The 21,062-nt window shown below is 40.2% G+C and overlaps 2 protein-coding genes across 6 annotated transcripts in view; one reads left to right on the plus strand and one right to left on the minus strand.

Moving 5' to 3' along the window:
* ankib1a (ankyrin repeat and IBR domain containing 1a) overlaps nt 1–5,000 on the minus strand; it is a 125,710-nt gene extending 120,710 nt beyond the window's left edge. For 3 of the 4 annotated variants that reach the window (XM_072253705.1, XM_072253706.1, XM_072253703.1), the window contains exon 1: nt 4,901–5,000. The gene's annotated coding sequence lies outside the window, so the exon portion shown is untranslated. The remainder of the gene's footprint in view (nt 1–4,900) is intronic. The other variant, XM_072253704.1, reaches the window with a different exon arrangement.
* Nucleotides 5,001–5,063: 63 nt separating this feature from the next.
* krit1 (KRIT1 ankyrin repeat containing) overlaps nt 5,064–21,062 on the plus strand; it is a 51,005-nt gene continuing 35,006 nt past the window's right edge. The window contains exons 1-4 of one of the 2 annotated variants that reach the window (XM_072253708.1): nt 5,064–5,192; nt 11,795–11,942; nt 15,290–15,449; nt 20,510–20,605. In XM_072253708.1, coding sequence (XP_072109809.1) covers nt 11,841–11,942; nt 15,290–15,449; nt 20,510–20,605 — 358 coding nt within the window. In that variant the 5' untranslated portion in view covers nt 5,064–5,192; nt 11,795–11,840. The remainder of the gene's footprint in view (nt 5,193–11,794; nt 11,943–15,289; nt 15,450–20,509; nt 20,606–21,062) is intronic. The other variant, XM_072253709.1, reaches the window with a different exon arrangement.

Raw genomic sequence — 21,062 nt, forward strand, 5'->3', positions numbered from 1 at the left:
ACTGTGAATTCAGCCACCATAGCCCAGAGGTCTGAAATGCCTTCTCTAAGCCTTCTCCTCTTGGTCTTTAATATTCCTTTAAATCTGCCTCTTGAGGTTTCTTAAAGCCTACCCAATAAGCCTTTGGAAATCTGCCAAATACACAAAACATACACAAAGCCACAGCTGTTCCCATGAATGTGGAGGTGTGATTCTTAATTATTTAGGAATAAAATCGAACTGAAACAGGATTTATACATTTAGTTCAGAATCACCAAATAAATAGCCCATTGAGTTTGATTTTGGTTGTAGCGTAGCCTAGGCCTCATGCTGGGAGCTCGCCCTTTTTACCCACCCAGAAGAGGAGGAGCCGGAAGCGTTGGGGGGGGGGGGGGAATCCATGTTGGACTAGGAGCAAGCCCCTCCAGTATTTGCTTGGTGGACGACAAAGTAGATTGCATGTGTGCATTTGTCTGTGGACCACTGAAGGCTTTTCCAGATAACAATCATCCATGCACCATCAGTCTGCAGGGACTTGGGCAATATTATATTTTTTAGAGACTGTATGTTTACTGCTATCTTGTACTGTATGTGCTTTTGCTGTGTATGACAGTTAGAACTGTGTTTTTGTGCCTTGGCCCTGGAGGATCACTGTTTCATTTGGCTGTATTCATGGAGTCACAGAACAGTACAGCACAGAGACAGGTCCTCGGCCCATCAAGTCCATGTCAAATCATTTAAACTGCCTACTCCCATTGACCCGCACTGGGACCATAGCCCTCCATACCCATCTACCAATCCAAACTTCTCTTAAACATTGAAATCAAGCTCAAATGCAACACCTGCACTGGCAGCTTGTTCGACATTCTCACGGCCCTCTGAGTGAAGAAGTTTCCCTTCGCACTCCCCTTAACCTTTCACCTTTAACCCATAACCTCTAGTTGTAGTCCAATCCAACCTCAGTGAAAAAAGCCTGCTTCCATTTACCTTATCTATACCACTCATAATTTTGTATACCTCTATCAAATCTCCCCTCAGTTTTCTGTTTCGAGGAATAAAGTCTAACCCGTTCAACCTTTTTCTATAACTTGTGTCAAGTCCCAGCAACATCCTTGTAAATTTTCTCTGCACTCTTTCAATCTTATTTGCACCTTTCCTACAATTCGGTGACCAAAACTACACACAATACTTCAAATTAAGCCTCACCAATGTCTTAGAGAACTTCAACATAACATCCCATCTCCTGTACTTAATACTTTGATTTATGAAGGCCAATGTGCCAAAGGCTTTCTTAACAACCCTATCTACCAGTGACGCCACTTTCAATGAATCATGGACCTGTATTCTCAGATCCCTATGTTCTACAACACTCCTCAGTGCCCTATCGTTCACTGTGTAAGACCTACCCACGCTGGTCCTACTGAAGTGCACCACCTCGCACTTGTCTGCATTAAATTCCATCTGCCATCTTTCAGCCCATTTTACCAGCTAGTCTTCTTTGCTGTCGACTACACCCCTCCCATGATGTTGTCATCCGCGAATTTCCTGATCCAGCTAACCCACATTAACTACCAGATCGTGATAGAGATGACTAACAATAATGGACCAAACAATTTAATAAAATATGATTCAAATTTAATGTGCAACACAGGTAATCAGCAAATAGTAGATAGCTTGTTGTCCTAATGACAAGATCTAGGTGGTAATAGGGTATTCATAGAGTTACAGTAGGTCAAAGAGATTGTGGGATGGGTGGTTGGGATGCTCAACAATGCTTCGGGCCCTTTGTGAACAACACTCCCAGTAAATGAGGGGGTGGAGGGAGATCCCGTTGACCTTCTTTGCGGATTTATACTATCCTCTGTAAGGCCTTGCAGTCTAGTACCCTTTCGTACCACACAATGATGCAGCCAGACAGGGCACTCTTGACAGCACTCCTCTTGAAAGTTGTTACTATATGGGTGCGGAGCCTCGTAAACCTCAATCTCGACAGAAAGTAACAGAAAGTGTAGACACTGCTGTACCTTCTTCACTAATGAGATATTGTGGGTCTTCACCCTCTCATGGCAGAGCCATTGATGTGCAATGGAGCGTGGTCAAGCTGCGCCTTCCTGAAGTTCACAATCATCTCGTATGTCTTCTCCATGTTGAGACTCAAGTTGCTTTCACACCATTTGATAAGCCTCTCTACCTCCTCTCTGTATACCGACTCATCCTTGTTGCTGATGACACACCACTTTGTATCATCAGCAAATTTGAAGACGCGGTTTAAGCCAGATCTGACAATGCAGTCATAATTTAGCAGTGACCTGAGTACACAGCCCTAGGGGTACACAATCCTCAGCATGATGGAGCTTGAGATGTTGCTGCCAACTCGGACTGACTGAGGTCTTTCTGTCAAGAAGTTGAAGATCCATTTACAGAGAGGGGTGTTGAGTACCAATGAGGACAGTTTACCCGCCAGCTTCTGAGTGACGATCGTGTCAAATGGCAAGCTGACGTCGATGTATAGTATCCTGGTGTATGAAGCATCATTTGGAAGATGGATTTTATAAGATTCATTACAGGCCGCTCAAAGCACTTCATGATTGCTGAGGTGATACAGATCATCAGGTTAAAATACTGAGTAATTTATAAATGTCAGTAGGTTCAAAATCAACTACTTCTCTACAACTTTTAATAACGAAAGTAAAACCTAGCTTGAAGGGACCTCATTTTGTACAATTTTGGTTTGCTGTTTTATGAAAAATACAGAACACATCTGGCACACTAAAGAGTCACACACCGAATGCAAGTTTAGAAGTATTGGCTAATTTAAAAGAAAATTGATTGCAATCTTGCAACACAACTTACAAGATATTAAAAAATTACAATCCCTCATTAAATTGAACTTCATTTACTATGTTTAAACTTTTTATTGAGGACATGTACAAAATTACTTCTTTCCTAGAGAAATACTAGGGGTAGCAGAGACAGCAAGCATGGAAATTGAATTTGATTGACCACCAGGTCACACAGAGAAGTCATCTCTTTGCATATTGGAGCTTACGTATTACCACACAAGTGTGGCAAACAAAATAAAACACTCAAAAATCTATCTAGCTGTGAAAGTGCCAAGCAAAAAGTGCAGAAAGTAACAACACTAAATATTTCTTAATTGCAGCACACACAAAATGCTGGAGGAACTCAATAATTACCATATGTTCAAGAAATCGATGTTCATGAACTTCTGGTAATACCCCACCCCCTTCACCATTCCCCATTCCCCTCTTTCACCTTATATCCTTACCTGCCCATCACCTCCCTCTGGTGCTCCTCCCCCTTTTCTTTCTTCCATGGCCTTCAGTCCTCTCCTATCAGATTCCCCCTTCTCCAGCCCTGTATCTCTTTCACCCATCAACCTCCCAGCTTTTTACTTCATCCCCCCCCCCCCCGGTTTCACCTATCACCTTGTGCTTATCCCTCCCCTCTCCCACCCGCATTCTTACTCTGATTCATCTTTTTTTTTCTGTGGTCCTGAAAGGTCTCAGCCAAAAACATTGACTTTACTCTTTTCCATAGACGCTGCCTGACCTGCTGAGTTCCTCCAGCACTTTGCGTGCGTTGCGTGGATTTCCAGCATCTGCAGATTTTCTCTTGATTGTGATTACTTAACTGCATACAGTTAACATTCAACCAAGGCTATTTTGACCAATCTAATGAAATAAGAACACCGTGGCTCATGCTGAAGTCCACACCAAGAACTCAACATGTGCATAATTTGCACATCCTATCTCATCATTTTCTCTGCACTACTAGAGATAAGTCTCCTCTCAAATAATCCTAGCATTTGATTAGAACAAAGTCTTTTGATGTTAAAAGATCAATCTGGATTGCCACCATTATAATTACAGTGCAAAACATTAACAACTGAAATATAGTTGAAAGTAGGCAAGATCTGTTAGGCATTTAAAAATAAAACATTTACTGAAATAATCAAGAACACTTTCTGCAAACATGTGCGAACTCATTATTTTTTCATTTCTCATGGAACATCTGACATTTTTAAGATTAAAATTTTAGATTCAACCATTATACCAACTCATAAAATAGGAGTCTCGGAACGTAACTTCCAATCGAGTTACAGTACTGCGTAAATAAAATGCCACGTTTTCCATCGTTTCCACTTCACTCTGCATTGAATGGAAATTTGCTCACTTGTTTCTACCAAGATATATTTCAAACAGAAGAATGATAGACGGCTTTTTTTAGAACAATAAACTCAGTGTTTCTCCTGACTAACCTCCAATGTGAACAATTCTGCAGAACAGTTTTTTGAAAGAATAAACAGTCAACGTTTCGGGCCGAGACCCTTCTTCAGGCCTGGAACGTCGAGTCTTTATTTATTTCCATAGATGCTGCCAGCTGAGTTCCTCCAGCATTTCGTGTGTGTTGCTTTGTAATTTCCAGCATCTGCAGACTTCCTGTTTATAGCTTCTGAAAGAAAGTGTTGATCGCACGGCTAGTACTCAAGTACTACTGTGGGAGACATTAGAGACTGCAGATGCTTGAATCTGGAGCAAACAGCAAACTGCTATAAGAACCCAGCGGATCAAGCATCATCCATGGAGGCAAAGGGATGGACCATAGTACCACCTAGCGCCCTAGTACCGCCGCTGTTGCTAAGAACCAACCCCTCCATCTATAACGGCACTGTGCAACCGATGCAACAGTCGCAAGCGGGGACGGCGCATAGTAACGCCGCGAATAAACTGAGCCCCGTGCCCCAGAGAGGCCGCGATCCCCAATGGCGCCCCAACAACCGGCATTCAAGAAGCCGGATCTCTCAGCTTTGGAATGTAACCGCCTCCTCTCGATGCGACTTATCACTAAGCCACCGACAAAACAGCTGCGGCACTGGGTGGAATAGATAGGTCGTTACCCCAGAGGCGTCGCAAGCAACCGCTCGTCTCCTCCCGGCCGTTTCCAGTCGGACTGCATGAAAACAAAAGCTCGCACCTCTGACCCGGAAACACTCCCCACCTTCCTCCTTCCCCCAACGGCGAGGTGGCAACCTCTGCCCTGCCGGTCACTGCGCATGTGCATTACCGGATCGGAGGCGGGGGCGAAGATGTCGACGTCGGAACCGTACAAATATCGGCACTGAGTGCCTGTGGAGCCACCTACGGATGGGATAAGTGTAACTCCGACATTTTTACACTTACCGTTACCGAGTGAGTAGCGTGGGCGTGGTGTTTCTTCTCCTCTTGAGTCTATTGGTTTGGTGAAGTTCTTATTCGGTTCTCTAACCCCACCCCACCTCATCCTCTGGATTGAAATGGATGCAGAAATGCTGGAAATATTCCGCATCTCAAGACACACCTGTGGAGAGAGAAACAGTTAACTTGTTAGGACGGTGACCCTTTATCAGAACTGGAAAGAAGAGATACACTTGAGTCTGGTTTGTAATCCTGTAGTTAGCGAGGCCCTTGTGCGACCTACGGACTGCCACAGGTGGAGTAGGAAGGAGGTACTCGATGTGACAGGCAACGGGGTACTGTGTTCCTTTCGCCACTTTTACTGCTTTTTTTGTGCTCAGCAGAGAAACTTGGCCCACCTCGTCCCATCCCGCTTCATCCTTTTTTATTTTGGGGATGTACTGCTGTCGGTGAGGATGTTACTTTTAGAAACATAGAAAACCTACAGCGCAATACAAGCCCTTCGACCCACAATGCTGTGCCGGGCATGTACTTGCTTTAGAAATTGCCTAGGGATACCCATAGCCCTCTATTTTTCTAAGCTCCATGTACCTATCCAGGAATCTTTTAAAGACCCTATCGTATCCGCCTCCACCACCGTTGCCGCCAGCCCATTGCACGCACTCACCACTCTCTGCGTAAAAAAAAACTTACCCTGACATCTCCTCTGTACTTACTTCCAAGCACCTTCAAACTGTGCCCTCTCGTGTTAGCCATTTCAACCCTGGGAAAAAGCCCACAACTATCCACCCGATCAAATGCCTCTCATCATTTTGTATACCTCTATCAGAGACTTTGTTTTGTTTAATACTTTGGGAACATCCATGAAGCGTTTTCTCAACTTGCCTGGTAATCCTGCGTTTGGAGCAGAGTTTTTATTTCAGGAGTCCTGTGTAGGTTTAAGAAGGAAGTATTGTTCTGGGAGTGGACACTGATTTTTGGTTCATTTAGCATGAGAAAAGATTTGTAGGATTTTGTGGTGAGTGTGTTGGTAGGACCTCTCTGTGCTTTGGGATGCCAGACTCTGAAGTGTACGTTAAATTGGGGATCAGTGCAGTCTGTAGTCCCTGCTTCACAACAAATACCCTGTTTAGGTAGAGAGAGCACCATCTCCTAGTCTCAAGTCATGGTGGGTGCCAAAACAAGACAGCACAAAGATGTGTGTCTGCCACCTGTGCCATGACCGTGCAGGAGGACAAGAAATGACTTGACAGAGGTGCGTAATTTTTTGAGGGGCTTGGGTAAAGTGGACAGCCCACACCTTTTTCCCAGAGCAGCCATGGCCAATACCAGAGAAGATCTGTTTAAGGTGAGTGGAGGAAAGTTCAGGGGAGATGACAGAGATTGGTTTTTTACACAGTGGTGGGTAGATGGAATGCATTGCCCCAGGGTGGTTATAGAGCCTGAAGAAATAGAGTCATTTAAAAGATTCATAGATGGGCAGGTGGATGTATGAAAAATGGAGGATTATGGACTATGTAGAAGGGGATCCTGCCACTACATATATCTTTAGCTCCCTCCTCCACTTTCCACAGGGATTACTCACTCCGCAATTCCCTTGTCCATTCATCCCTTCCCACTAATCTCCCTCCTGGCACTTATTCCTGCAAATGGCCTAAGTGTTACACCTGCCAATACACCTCCCTCATCTCCACTCAGCACCCCAGGCAGTCCTTCCAGTTGAAGCAACACTTCACCTGCGAATCTGCTGGGGTTGCTTGTTATGTCCAGTGCTTCCAATGTGGCCATCCTCTATGTTGGTGAGATCCATAGTAAGTTGGGGGACTGCTTTGTTGAGCATGTTCGCTCCATCTGCCACAAGCAGGACTTGCGGGTGGCCAAATATTTCAATTCCAATTCCCTTTACCGTTCCAACATGCTGGTCTATGGCTTCCTCTTTTGCCAAGATGAGGGGGTTCCTACAGGGTGGAGAAGCAACAGGTTATATTCTGTCTGGGTAGCTTCCAACCTGATGGCATGAATATCGATGTTTGCCAGAAAGAGAAAAATTCCCCTTCTTCCTCTCTTTCCCCCACCCCCACTTCCTCTAGTCCACTCTCTGACCTTTTGCCTCTTCTCACTTGCCTGTTACTTTCACCTGGGTCCCCTTGTCCTTCCCTTTCTCCTACGGCCCACTCTCCTCTACTATCAGATTCCTTCTTCTCCAGCCCATGACCTTTCTCAAGCACCAGACTTCACGCGTTTCGTTCCAGCTAGCCGCCTTCCCCTTCTCCACCTTTTTTATTCTGGCATCTTCCCCCTTCCTTTTCAGTCTTGAAGCAGGGTCTCAGCTTGAAACATCGACTGTTTATTCATTTCCATAGATGCTGCCTGGCCTGTTGAGTTCCTCCGGCATTTTGTGTGTGTTGTAGAGGACTTTTTGTTTTGCAGATATTGAGTGCTCGGCCCACCCTTTTATATCCAGTGGATTCCAGTTAATTGGGGCATTGGTTAATCAGGGTAGCGGCTTATTTGGGATAACTCTTAACAAAAACTAATTGAGAAAATAGCCGGAATTCCCTTTGATTATTTGGGAAACTATTTTAATAATTGGGACAGGAGCCTGTTGCTGAACAGCTTGTAACTAGTGTCAGAAATGTGCACTTGAAACGACACCGTGCTTAGAGCTAACAGTTTTTAAATAGTGTCAGTTATGTGTGTTTGCGTTCAAAAAGCTGTGATTTTTGTCACTGATAGTTGGCGAGAAATAAGCAGTAAGACAATTCAGAACTGTTTTGCTCACTGCGATTTCAAGCATTTTGGTTTGGAGATCGCAGAGACTTTGTAGTTAGGAACTACAAAGAATTTGAATGTATCAACAGTTATCTTGAATGTTGTAACACAATGAAAATGAAGATTTGGAGGATGTAATTGTTGAAAGCACTGTATGAAGGCAGTCTGTTATCTGTACTCGGTGTCTGTGGATTTCATTCATTTACAGTGATTCAGAAGAACAAAGCAGCTTACACAGGATGAATTCTTCCGCTGTTAACTACTAGGAGCTAATACAGTTTTATAGTACTGTAGTACCGTTAGTAATGTTTTAATTTGTTGCGATTTCATTTAAATACATAATTTGTTACTTAAACGGTAGTTTGTCTTTTTATACAGTACTGGGTGCATGTAAAAAAAATTCTGCAAAGCGAAGATACTTTCAAAAACATTGAAATTAAAAGTTTCTGAATATCAAAAAAATTACTATTAAAACAGTAAACAGTAAAAACTAAATCAAATCAATATTTTGTATGACCACCTTTCGTCTTTAAACTGCTTCAATTCTCTTAGGTAAACTGTCATGTGGTTTTTATCAGCAAGTCAGCTGGTAGGCTGTTCCAGGCATCTTTGAGAACTTGCAACAGTTCTTCTGCAGTCTTTGGCTGTCTCGCTTGCTTCTCTCTCTCCAGGTTATCCCAGAGAGCCTCAATGATGTTGAGATCAGGGCTTAACATCTGTTGCAGAACTCCTTATTCTTTTTTTCACTAAAGATAGTTCTTTATGATCTTGGTTGTGTGTTTGGGGTCATTGTCCTGCTACAGAATGAAGTCGGGACCGATCAGACGCCTCTCTGATGGTATTGCATGATGGATGAGAATCTGCTTGTACTTCCCAGCATTGAGGATTCCATTAATCCTGACCGGATCACCAACTCCATTTGCAGAAATGTAGCCCCGAACCTCTGCTGCGCTTCGCTGTTGGTTGCAGACACTCCTCATGTAGTGCTCTCCTCTTCTTCTACGGACAAACCGCCTCCTGCTTGAGCTCAAAACTTCAAACGTTGTCTCTTTAGTCCAGAGCAGTTTATGCCATTGTTTAGCACCTCAGTCCTTTACTTTTTATGCATAAGGGAGTCTCTGGGCTTAGCTTCCACTTTGGAGGAATGGCTTTTTGGCAGCAATTCTTCCATGAAACCACTTCTGACAAGAGTTCTCCAGACTGTAGAGCAGGGGTCCCCAACCTTTTTTGCACTGCAGACCAGCTGGCAGTGGGGGGTGGGTGTTAATCACAACCGGAATATAGGTGATAAGTACAAGTCACTTCTAAGTGGCTAATAAACAATTTCGTTTCTAAAAGGGTTTATCTAACGAATTCAGTATTAAACACACAGCGCATATTTTCCTCGTATGAACATATAAAATCATTGCAACACACCAATATCGCTGAATCAGTAGGAGCCCTGGGCTTGTTTTCCTGCAACAAGATGGTCCCATCGAGGGGTGATGGGAGACAGCGATACTCGAAGGGGGTTCCTTATGTCCAGTCTATTTTGCTTCGCAGAGATATGATGTTGGAAATGGAAGCAACGTTTTCAGTGCTTTTGTGCTATCTCAGGATATTTAGCCTTGACTTTGATCCAGAATGCCGGCAGAGACGTTATGTCAAACATACCTTTCAGCCCACCGTCATTTGCAAGCTGGAGGAGTTGATCATCATCTTGCGCTGACATAGATGACGCGTGCATAATGACCTTGCGCGCGTTCAAGTTCAACAGGGAATGAGGAAAGGTGCAGCTGACTCATTATAGGGTTTAATTTAATTTTTTGGATAATGAATGTTTGGAAATCTAAAATTTGCTCTTTTCTACTGGAAATCTGAAATAAATGCAAATAGTGCATGGAATATTCAGCAGTTTACTACGTGGCTATGGGAAAGAGAAACAGTTAGCATTTCAGGGTAATGATCTGCGTGGAGATAACGTTAAAAGCAAATCAGAATCAGGTTTAATATCACTGGCATGTGTTGAGAAATATGTTGTATTGCAGTACAGTACACTGCAATACATAATAAAATAACTATAAATTACTGTATCAAATAATACAAATAAATTAATAAGTAGTGCAAAAAGAGAACAAAAAAAATAGTGAGGTAGTGTACAAGGGATTTTTGTCCATTTAGAAATGTAATGGCAGTAGGAAGAAGCTGTTCCTGAAACGTTGAGTGTGTCTTTTGAGACTCTAGTACTACCTCTGTGATGGTAACAATGAGAAGAAGGCATGTCATGGGTAAAGAGGGTCCTTAATGACGGATGCCACCTTTTTGAGGCATCAGCTTGTGGAGGTATCCTTGATGTTGGGGAGAATAATGTCCACGTTGGAGCTTGCTGAGTTTGCAACTTTCTGCAGCTTTTTCCAATCCTGTGCAGATGTCAACACATAGAATGTCTGCAATGTGAAGGAAGTAAGAAGACCGAATGAGACAAGTACGGTTTGCTTTTTGTGAGAGGGCGATGAAGGTTCGTTTTTCCAGAGGAGATGCATATAGAGAAGGAGATAAATGAAAGCAGAAGAGAAAAGAAAAACCATTGAAAATTGTAGGATGTAAAAGTAAAGCACTGCACTTGCAAGAAATCGTAAATACAGTAAATCTGGAATTTTGAAGATACTCAGCAGATCAAGCTGCAGTGTGGACACTGAAAAATAGAGTTAACATATCAGGTTAATGATTATGCATCACAGCTAGCCAGTGCTGACACAACTGGAAAGCTTGTTGTTTGAAATTGTGGAATTCAGTGTTAAGTACTCTGTGCTTAATGCATCAAGATAGAAGATGAGATGTTGCACTTCATTGGAACAGTCTAAGAGTAAGCGACATCCAAGTGCAAATGGGCTGGAGAATTTGGGTGACATGCATCTAAGAGTTCATTGTCTGTATCACAGACAGAACCCTGAACTTCCAGTAACATGTGGCACTTCCCACTCTGACCTCTCCATATTTGTCCATCAGCAATACTCCAACAAAGACCTATCTAAGATTGAGGTACTGCATTTCCTCATCTAAAAAATCTATCCTATCTTACCTACTTGAATTTATATTTATACATAATTGCAGTTTGAATATGATAGTGGGGAAATAAACATCTTTCGTTCTGTAACATTTGTGATCAGCAGGAAAGCAAGGTGCTTTTGTGTTTTAATATAAAAATACAGATGGCAGGAATCCCAAAGCTATTGCATGTTTCAAAGTGTAATGGAAATTATTTTTCCATTATTGCTACTGCAGGATTCTGGTTAAAGTGTCTGATTTTTGGTTATAAAGTATAAAAAAGTTGCGCTTTTCGTCATTGAAGTACTTTAACTTTTGTATACTATGGCACAGAATAGTTTAATTTATGAAACATAGCAACTACATTGAATATTAAATTTGAAGCAATATAATGAACTGGGTATCAAGTTAGAATTAGAATCAGGTTTATTATCACTGGCATGTGTCATAAAATTTGTTAACTTAGCAGCAGCAGCAGTTCAATGCAATACATAATATAGAAGAAGGAAAAATATATAATAATAAGTAAGTAAATCAATTACAGTATACATATATTGAATAGGTAGTTACTGGGAATACATAGGGAAATTATTTGTTTAAAAGTTACTGGAAAATTGACAATTCTAGAAAAAAAATCTGAAAAAAGTAGTTTCAGATTTCTAGAATACTACTGTTAACTGAAATCTTGTTCTTTTTTTGTGTAAACTGCTTCACGGTACAATAAAATCTTCATAAGTGATTACCTCAGGGCAGATTGGGACCGATTTGAAATCTTTGTCTAATGTGAAATTGATATTCTGCCTTTTTTGTATCTGCAGGTGAACTGGCACAGTGGCTACAGTTTAGCAAGTGAGTGAAGTAGCCATGGGCAGTCTCAATGATCCAGAAGATACATACATTGCAGTGATTCGTCCTAAGAATGCGGCTAGTTTGAATTCTCGTGACTATCGAACAAAGTCTTATGAAGTATGCAAATAACTACTTTCTAAACATGGCAAAATTCCAGAAGAGTGTGTGTGTGTGTGTGCGTATCTATCTATCTATATATATATATATATATATATCTATATATATATATATATATATATATATATATATATAGATATATATATATTTCATTTGATTTATTACTTCTCACAAATTGCTATTAGGTTGGAATTGCTGTTTCCATTATAATTATCAAATATTAATTTAAGTTGTAATGAAAGCTCTTTTGGCTCTTAAGTGACTTATCAAGCTTAGGTTAGATTTTCTACCATAAGCAGTAAATGTGGTCCTCAGTTTTATATTGGATCTGAGGAAAATTTACAGCTTATGAAGGATGATTTTTTTAAAAAATGTTCTTAAATGCAAGTAACTCTTGGAGAACTACCAGCATAAAGACTGGTATGTCTAACTAATTGAGATAGAGAATTGAAATGGTAAATAAATGAACTTCAAGCACAGATTCAGAAACATTTGCAAATGTTCTGAATTAAAATAGTTTGCTAAAGTTGAGTCTTGTGCAACTGGATGAAAGATTCTTAAAGATGTTGACGGTAAGGGGTGATTCGTTACGTGCAGCTCTGATGGGAACCATCAAATTTTCTTATTCAGGGTCACTACAGCAGAAATCCACAGTCACAGCCATGTGTACTTACAGTAAGCAACATCATTTTAAGATGTTTAAAAAAATATATATCGACACTCCAAATAGATGGATCCTGGGACTATAGACTTAGGCCTTGAGTTCAGATTCCCTTTAGGAAAGGGGAAGCGAGGAAAGCATGCTGAGCTGCAAATAAGATTGATGTGCAGAGGCTTTAGACCCCTACTCTTGACTATCCTTTTGGTGAAAGTGGAAAATTGAAGACCTTGAAGCAAGATTGCTGTATAAGGTGGACATCAACATATGCTGTGTACTTTGATTCATGGAAATGTGGCTATCCCTGCTATTTCGGACGCAGCACTGCTGCTTGATGGCTTCATCATTTACTGTAAAGACTAGATAGCTCAGTCTTTTAAAGGCAGAGGATGTGGAGTATTCTGTATAGGTAATTCATCATGGTGCACAGATGTGGCAGTTCTGTCTCAGTCCTGATGAAGGGTTCTGGCCGGAAACGTTGACAGATCTTTTCCACGGATGCTGCCCGACCTGCTGAGCTCCTCCAGCGTGTTGTGAGTATTGCCTACCAGGCCTGGAATAACTAGCAGTTAAGTGTCGTCCTTTTAATCTGCCAAGAGAGTTTACCACCATTGTCCTGGTAGCGATGAACATTCCACCTCAGGCCAGCTCCTTAATCAGCAGGCACAAAACAGCACACCCTGATGCCTTCCCTATCATTGTGGGGGATTTCAAACAGGTCAGCTTGAAAAAATCCGAACAGCTACCACCAACATATCACCTGTGGAACCAGAGGAGCCAACACATTTGGCTACTGTTATGTCACCATCCGGAACACTTACTGTGCCATCCCGCACCCTCACTTTGGAAAATCTGATCACCTGTCTTTACTTCTACTGCCAGCGTAAAGGCAGAGACTAAAGACTGCAGTGGCAGTGGTGAGAACCAAAAAGGTATGGTCAAGAGAGACAGAGGTACACTTACCGGGCTGCTTTGAGTCGGTGGACTGGACAATATTCAGGGATTCATCTTTGAATCTAAATGAATACGCCACAGTTGTGACCAACTTTAAAATCTGTGTGGATGAGTGTGTGGCTTGAACGTACTGGACAGCCCAAATCAAATGCCGTGGATGAGCCAGGAGATTTGTAATGTGCTGAGGGCTAGATCTATTGCACTCAAGACGGGTGATCCAGAACCGTACAAGAGGTCCAGGCACCTACGGGAGGCTATCTTAAGAGCAAAAAAAAACAATTCCAATTGAGGCTCGGGATGGAATCAGATGCATATCAGTGTTTACAGGCCATTATTATCTACATAGTGAAACCTAATATTATGAATGAATGACAGTAATACTTTATACCTCCCTGTGATCAGCTGAATGCCTTTTATACAGGCTTTGAAAGGAAGAATAAAATTATGTCTATGGGAATCCCTGCAGCATTTGGTAATCCTGTGATCTGTCTCAGATGTCAATGTTAGAAGGTCTTTCAAGGGGGTTAAACCTTGCAAGGTATCAGACCCGAATGGTGTAGCTGTTAGGGCTCTGAAAACCTAAGTCAAACAACTGGTGGGAGTGTTCAAAGACATCTGCAATCTTTCACTGCTGCATTCGCAGGTTCCCACCTGAGGTGACAAGAGGGTGACTTTCATACTCATGCCCAAGAAGAACAGGGTGAGCTGCTTCAGTAACTGTTGTACAGTGGCACTCACTTTGACTATGATGAAGTGCTTTGAGAGGTTGGTCATGGCTAGAATCAACTCCTACCTAAGCAAGGACATGGACTACTGTAATTTGCCTATCGCAGCAATAGGTCTACAGCAGATCTCATTGAAACCTGTGGAATATTGAAAGGGTTGGATAGAGTGGATGTGAAGAAAATGTTTTCTATAGTTGCGGAGTCATGGATCAGAGGGCACAGTCTCAGAGTTGAGGGCTGTCCATTTAGAACAGATGAAGAAATTTATCTTTAGCTAGAGTGGAATTCTTTGCCACAGATGGCTCTGCTGACCAAGTCATTGGGTATATTTAAGGGGGAGGTTAATAATTCTTGATTAATCTGAGCGCCAAAGGTTATGGGGAGAAAGCAGGTGAATGGTATTGATAGAATGGCAGAGCAGACTTGATGGGATGAATGGCTTAATTCTGCTCCGGGGTCTATGGTCTAGCATGTAGATCAGCCCTGCCAGTTCCTACCAGTGGCCACACTCTTCATTTCTGCCATCCTGTGGCCCTGTGCCCCTTCCTGAAGTTAGTAGCTACAGCGCTCACCTTGACCCAGCCATCACCATCTCTAATGGGTAGGTGTTGCACATGGTGTTCTGATCCATTGAGACGGTGCACCAAGGCAATGAGATCACTTCAATTATTTTATTGCTACCAGGGGCAGGAAGTCATGCCAGGTTCCTAGCACACTTGTCGCATCTGACCTCTTTTTGCACTGATTCTGCTAGCACTCGAATATATCCCTAGTGGTACATGAGGAACTAGAATGTGCATTAGAGTGATCAACAAAGATACCAACGAACTTGTAACATAGTGTTTTATCTGTAGTCACGTAGGGACTAGCTGAATTGTTCTTTGCACATTTTATCCTAACTTACTGCAGTAATGTTTCTCTTAAAGCAAAGGTTTCTCAAAATACACACTTCCATACGTTTCAGATGTGATGTATCCCATTTTATTTAAGATTTATTTCTTAATTTTAAGATTCTACTGCTAGAATTGCAAAATGAAGGCAATGAAAAAAAGAGGAAGAAAGTTTTGTTGCAAACAAAATTGAAAAGAGATGAAAATAAGGGACAAGACGTACTGGATTTTGTAGTTGAAACCACCAAGCTTACATCTCCAAACAACCAAGGAATTAAAGGTAAAGCAAAAATCCAGTTTATTCTTTACTATGAAAGGCATGCATCTTATTTGCCATTGCCAACTGTGAAGATTTAATTCCTGCATTAAATCAATGCATGAATTACCTTGACTTTTATTGAAAACACATTGAACCCTATGGATGTGGCGATTGTTTTTTTTTCAACCACTGCAATTTGTGCGGTGGAGACCGTCCTGCTTTTCCAGGCAGAGAGCAGAGAAGTGGACTGATAGCATCATTTCTAGCTGGATGTTTCCAGGATTTTAACCAGAACAATGAAATAACAGTAGTGCATTTGCTACTCATGATTTGCAATGGAATTTAGAAATGATAGCCTATTTATGTTAGCACTTGTGATTTTATGCTTTCATATTTAAGAGGAATTGAAATTATTTATTGCAGCAAAATGAAAACACTTCGAGAATGTCCCAAGATCTAATAAGTCCACTGTTCCTCCAGTAGTTCATATTTTGTTCACTGTTTGTTGTCATATAAGTCACAGTTTATTATTTTTTTCCCCTCATACATTTTGTTGATTATCATTTGAAATCACCTAGAACTGCTTCAGAGATTGTAAATGATAAAATAAGAAAAGCAGTAAGTAGAGGATACATAACTAAATTACTTTAGTTTTGTCAGATTCATGTGTAGGGATGGTGTAGAGGGGTATGGGCAAATGGCACAAGTTTAGATGGGAATCATGGTTGGCATGGACCAGTTGGACCAAAGGACCTGTTTCTGGGCTGTATGACTCTCTCCGAATCAGTGAACAATGAAAGAGGCATTGCCATACTTCAGAAAGAAATAGACTGATATACAAGATATCTGATGACTTAATAATGTAACAAATATGTGTGCTGTAGAGCGCATTTCTAAAAAGGATGGTAGAAGCATATTCAGTGGTAATTTGCTGTTGATTAAATTGGTTTGTTACTGTCACATGTGACGAGGTATACTGAAAAATCTTTATGTATGCCATCCATGCCAAGGACCTTTGCACCCACACTTGGCACAGGAATTGTACCAGATGATTGGAGTGTGGCAAATTTTATTTCTTTGTTTAAGAAAGGGAGCATGGATAACCCTCGAAATTATGAACCAGTGAGTCTTGGATCAGGGGTGGGCAAACTATTGGAGAGGATTCTTAGGAGACATGATCTGCGAGTATTTGGAGAAGCATAGTCTGATTAGGTATAGTCAACATGGCTGTGTGAGCCTGATTGAATTCTCTGTGGAACTGACAAAGCAATTTGATGAAGGCAGAGCAGTGTAGGTGGTGTGCATAGGTTTTAGTAAGGCATTTGACAAGGTTCCCTAAGATAGGCTCATTCAGAAAGTCAGGAGGCATAGGTTCCAGGGAAACTTGGCTGCGTGGATTCCGAATTAGCCTGCGCGCAGAAGGCAGAGGGTAGCAGTGGATGATGTGTTTTCTGCCTGGAGTTTGGTGGCCAGTGGTGTTTTGCTGGGATCCATGCTCTTTGAGATTTTTATAAATAACTTGGATGAGGAAGTTGAAGGGTGGGTTAGTAATTTTGCAGATGACATGAAGGTTAGTTGAGTGGTGGATAGTTGTAGGTTACAATGGGATATTAATATGACGCAGAGATGGCCTGAGAAATGGCAGGTGGGGTTCAATCTGGAAAAGTGAGAAGTAATTCACTTTGGAAGGTCGAACTTGAAGACAGAATACAGGGTTAATGACAGGATTCTTAACAGTGTGGAGGAACAGCAGGATCTTGGGGTCCATGTCAAAATTTCAGCATATGTCGATAGGGTGGTCAAGAAGGTGTATTGTGTGCTCACCTTCATTGGTCAGCAGATTCAGTTCAAGAGGTGCAAGATAATGTTGCAGCTTTATAAAACTGATTAGACCACACTTGGAGTATTGTGTTCAATTCTGGTCGCCTCATGGAAAAATGTGGAAGCTTTAGAGAGGGTGCAGAGGGGATTCATCAGGATGCTGCCTGGATTAGAGAGTATATTTTCAGAGGATAAGTTGAGCAAGCTAGGGCCTTAGAGCAAATGAGAATGGGAGCAGATTTGATAGAGGTGAATAAGAGAAGCCATAGATAGAGTGGACATGACTTTGCTCTGCCATAATTTTGAATGAAGGTTTCTGCTTTCGATGGTTTGAAGCTGAGGTGACAGATGAGAAGTTTATCTACCTTTCAGCCCAGATCATTAGGCCTTTTGACTCAAAATGCCAACAACTAGCCAGTAGCATGATCAGTCTGCCTGTAGCATCTAACAATCAATAAAAAGTAAAACAATAAATTGCAAAAATAAGTAAAAACTGAAAAGGTTGAAAATACTCAGAAGAACAGCATTTATGTAAAGAGAAACAATATTTCAGATAGAAGACATTACATTGAAAGTTACATTAAAATCCTTCTGTGAATTTTTTTTTATAACTCCATTTTATATACTGTACCAGTGTATGTAGTCTTTGGTCCTGTTGATATGCATCTGTAAATATTGATAAATTTTCTCTGAAAGTAAGCTGCATTCACTTAAATATGCTCATTTAGAAACTGTTGCAATAGGTGTGGGTGCCATATACTACTGTCAGTACTGACAAGTTGATTCTATGTTCCTTTGGTGATTAATTATAGTATCTTTTAAACTGGCCATTTCCTATCATTATTGTCAGGGTAAACTACTGATACTTATTTCATTTCCTTGACGGTACTTCCATAGAGCCATAGTGTATGTTGTAAAAAGACATTTCAGTTTGAATGTCTGTTCACACTCGGAGACCTATCACTTTGTTCCATATGTTTTCTTCCCACAAATTAAATAGGTAAATATCAAAATCTTCTTTAAAATTTACCAATGAATATGCTTCCTTAGTGTGTCAGAGAGTGCATCACAAATTGTAACAGCTGACTCAGTGAAAAAAATCCTTAACATTTTCTTCAGCTTTTTGCCATATTAGCTAACAAGTGTAAAGTTTTGTCTCCCTCTATAATAAATGAACATTTAACTTGCATAAATGAATTCAACCATCAGTTTTACTATAGTTTTATCAGAGGCATATAAGCTAAATTGTTTTTTGACTTTTCATCAATTCAAGTTGTCCTTTGGAGCCCAATTTTCTTTCTTTCTTTTCAAATCTTATGATTATTATTATTCAAAAAATAACATGAGTACATTGAAGTAAGCAACACTTACAATGTCTCAAGGGAAAAAAAACATTATTTTAAAGATTGAAAAATTTTTGTGATAATAAAAAAAACCCTACTAAGCAGAAAAGTGGGAGGGAAAAACCCATTAGGTGTACAACCCCGGAGCCACGCGTCATACAAGAAGCTTCTAAAGATAAACATCAAACCGCCAGCAAGAAAAAAAAAGAGAAATTTACAGTTAGATCATGGAGAAAATCTATCAATTAACTCAAATGATAATAATGAGCAAATGAACCCCATCTTTTCTCAAAATCAAATAAAGGTTCGAAGGTTGGACTTCTAATTTTCTCCAAGTTAAGACATCACTTGAAAGAACCATTGTGACAAAGTGGGAGCTGATGTAGCCTTCCACTTCAACAAAATGGCCCTGCTGGCTACCAATGTAACAAATGCAATAACATGTTGGTTAGACACAGAGATACCACAGATATTTTGAGGAATTATTCCAAAAAGCACAGTTAATTTGTTAGGTTGTAAATTAATTTTAAGTGCTTTAGAAATTGTCGAAAAATCTGACTTCCAGAACTGTTCCAGTATAGAACAAGACCAAAACGTGTGTCAGTGTAGCTCTCTCAGTTTTACATCTATCACAATAACTATCAACATTAGGAAATATTTTAGGCAGTCTCTCCTTCGTTAGATGGTAATGATGTACAATTTTAAATTGAATCAGTGAATGACTAGCATAGATTGAAGAAGAGTTAACCAGCTTCAGAATCCGCGTCCATTCCTCCGTCATAAAAATCAAATTGAGTTCCTTTTCCCAATCTTGTTTAATCTTAAATAAAGGACACTTATCCCATTGTAATAATAAATTATAAATTCTTCCAATAGAACCCCTCATTGAAAGGTTCATACTCATAATAGTATCTAACAGGTCAGCCTCCAAAATGTAAGGAAAATTACATAAATATTTTTGTAAGAAATGTCTAACTTGAAGGTATTGTAAAAAGCGTGAGTATGAAAGAGAATATTTATCAACTAATTGTTCAAAAGATATCAACCTATCTTCTTTAAATAAATCCAAAAAAGAATTCATACCTTTATTTTTCCAAAGTAAAATAAAAATTGGATCACTTAAAGAAGGCTTAAAAAAGTAATTTTGATAAATTAAATTACAAAGTTTAAATTTTTTAAGATTAAAAAAATTGCGGAACTGGAGCCAAATTTGTAAAGAATGCTTAATCAGAGGGTATAAGTTTAAATTTGCAACTTTAGCTAATTGTATAGGTAAAGCAACTCCCAATAATGAGGTTCAGTAAAACAGTTTCACAGCTTTCAATTCCAGGTCTACCCAAATTGGCCGATTGTTCTTATCAACCCACTGTAACCAAAAGAACATGTATTGCACATTAACAGCCCAGTAATACATTCTTAAATTAGGCAAAACAAGACCTCCATCCTTTTTCAACTTTTGTAAGTGACATTTACTAATTCTTGGTCTTTTATTTTTCCAAATAAAAGATAGAATAATAGAATCAATCCAATCAAAAAACTACTTAGTCAAAAAAACAGGGATATTCTGAAATAAATATAAAAATTTTGGTAAAATCATCATTTTAACTATATGGATATGACAGACAAGCGAAAATGTAAGTGGACATTTTATGAAAAGCAAATTGCCTACTAGTGAAACAGTAAAAGATCAATTATTTCCACAAATTATCTTTGCAGATGTGTTCATGCTGTGCACAATGCCATCAAGTGGGCAAAAAGTGTTGTTGCACTGTGTATGGAAAACACATGGACAAGTATTGACATAAGTATTACAGAAGTGTGACCAACAAGGTGAAGGCAAATGGGAGCTTATCAGTGATGTATTAATAGCTATGGTGATAAACTATTTCTGTAAAATTGTCATTCTTTATTTCTAAGGTAAACGTGTGGTGCGGATCAAAGAATTCCCTGTTCATGGAGAGAACACTAGCAGATCAGCTTCACTTTACGTTGTGCCAGCGGCAATTAAAGGTAGCAAGTGTTAATACCACAATGTCAAAAGCATATATAGCAAGAGGGATACGCTGGCTGCCTCTGTGTCAGCTAAAGAAGAATTTATTTTCAGTTTTATGGTCTTGTAGATTTCCTCTTCCCCCTACAGCAACAACAGTAAGGATGTTCTTCATTTCCACCATTAGTTTGAGAGCAAAATAATTCCTTTTTTCAGGTAGCATTTGGGTATCTGTTCATGATTGGGATAGGATATTCCCAGCAGAAAATCTTAAAAATTCATGCAAGTTGGCACAGATATGTATTGGGTTTAAGAATGGTTCATATAACTTTAGTTGTTTTATATGACACATAACAATACAGATTTTATAAGGTAATGGCTATAATATCAGTATATAATATAAAATGCAGTTCAGCTTCAGTTCAAAATCGTGTTCATATACAAAAGACCAAGTTGGTTATATCATTTGGTCTTCATTAC

Source organism: Mobula birostris, chromosome 3 (genome assembly GCF_030028105.1).
Source record: "Mobula birostris isolate sMobBir1 chromosome 3, sMobBir1.hap1, whole genome shotgun sequence".
Lineage (NCBI taxonomy): Eukaryota > Metazoa > Chordata > Chondrichthyes > Myliobatiformes > Myliobatidae > Mobula > Mobula birostris.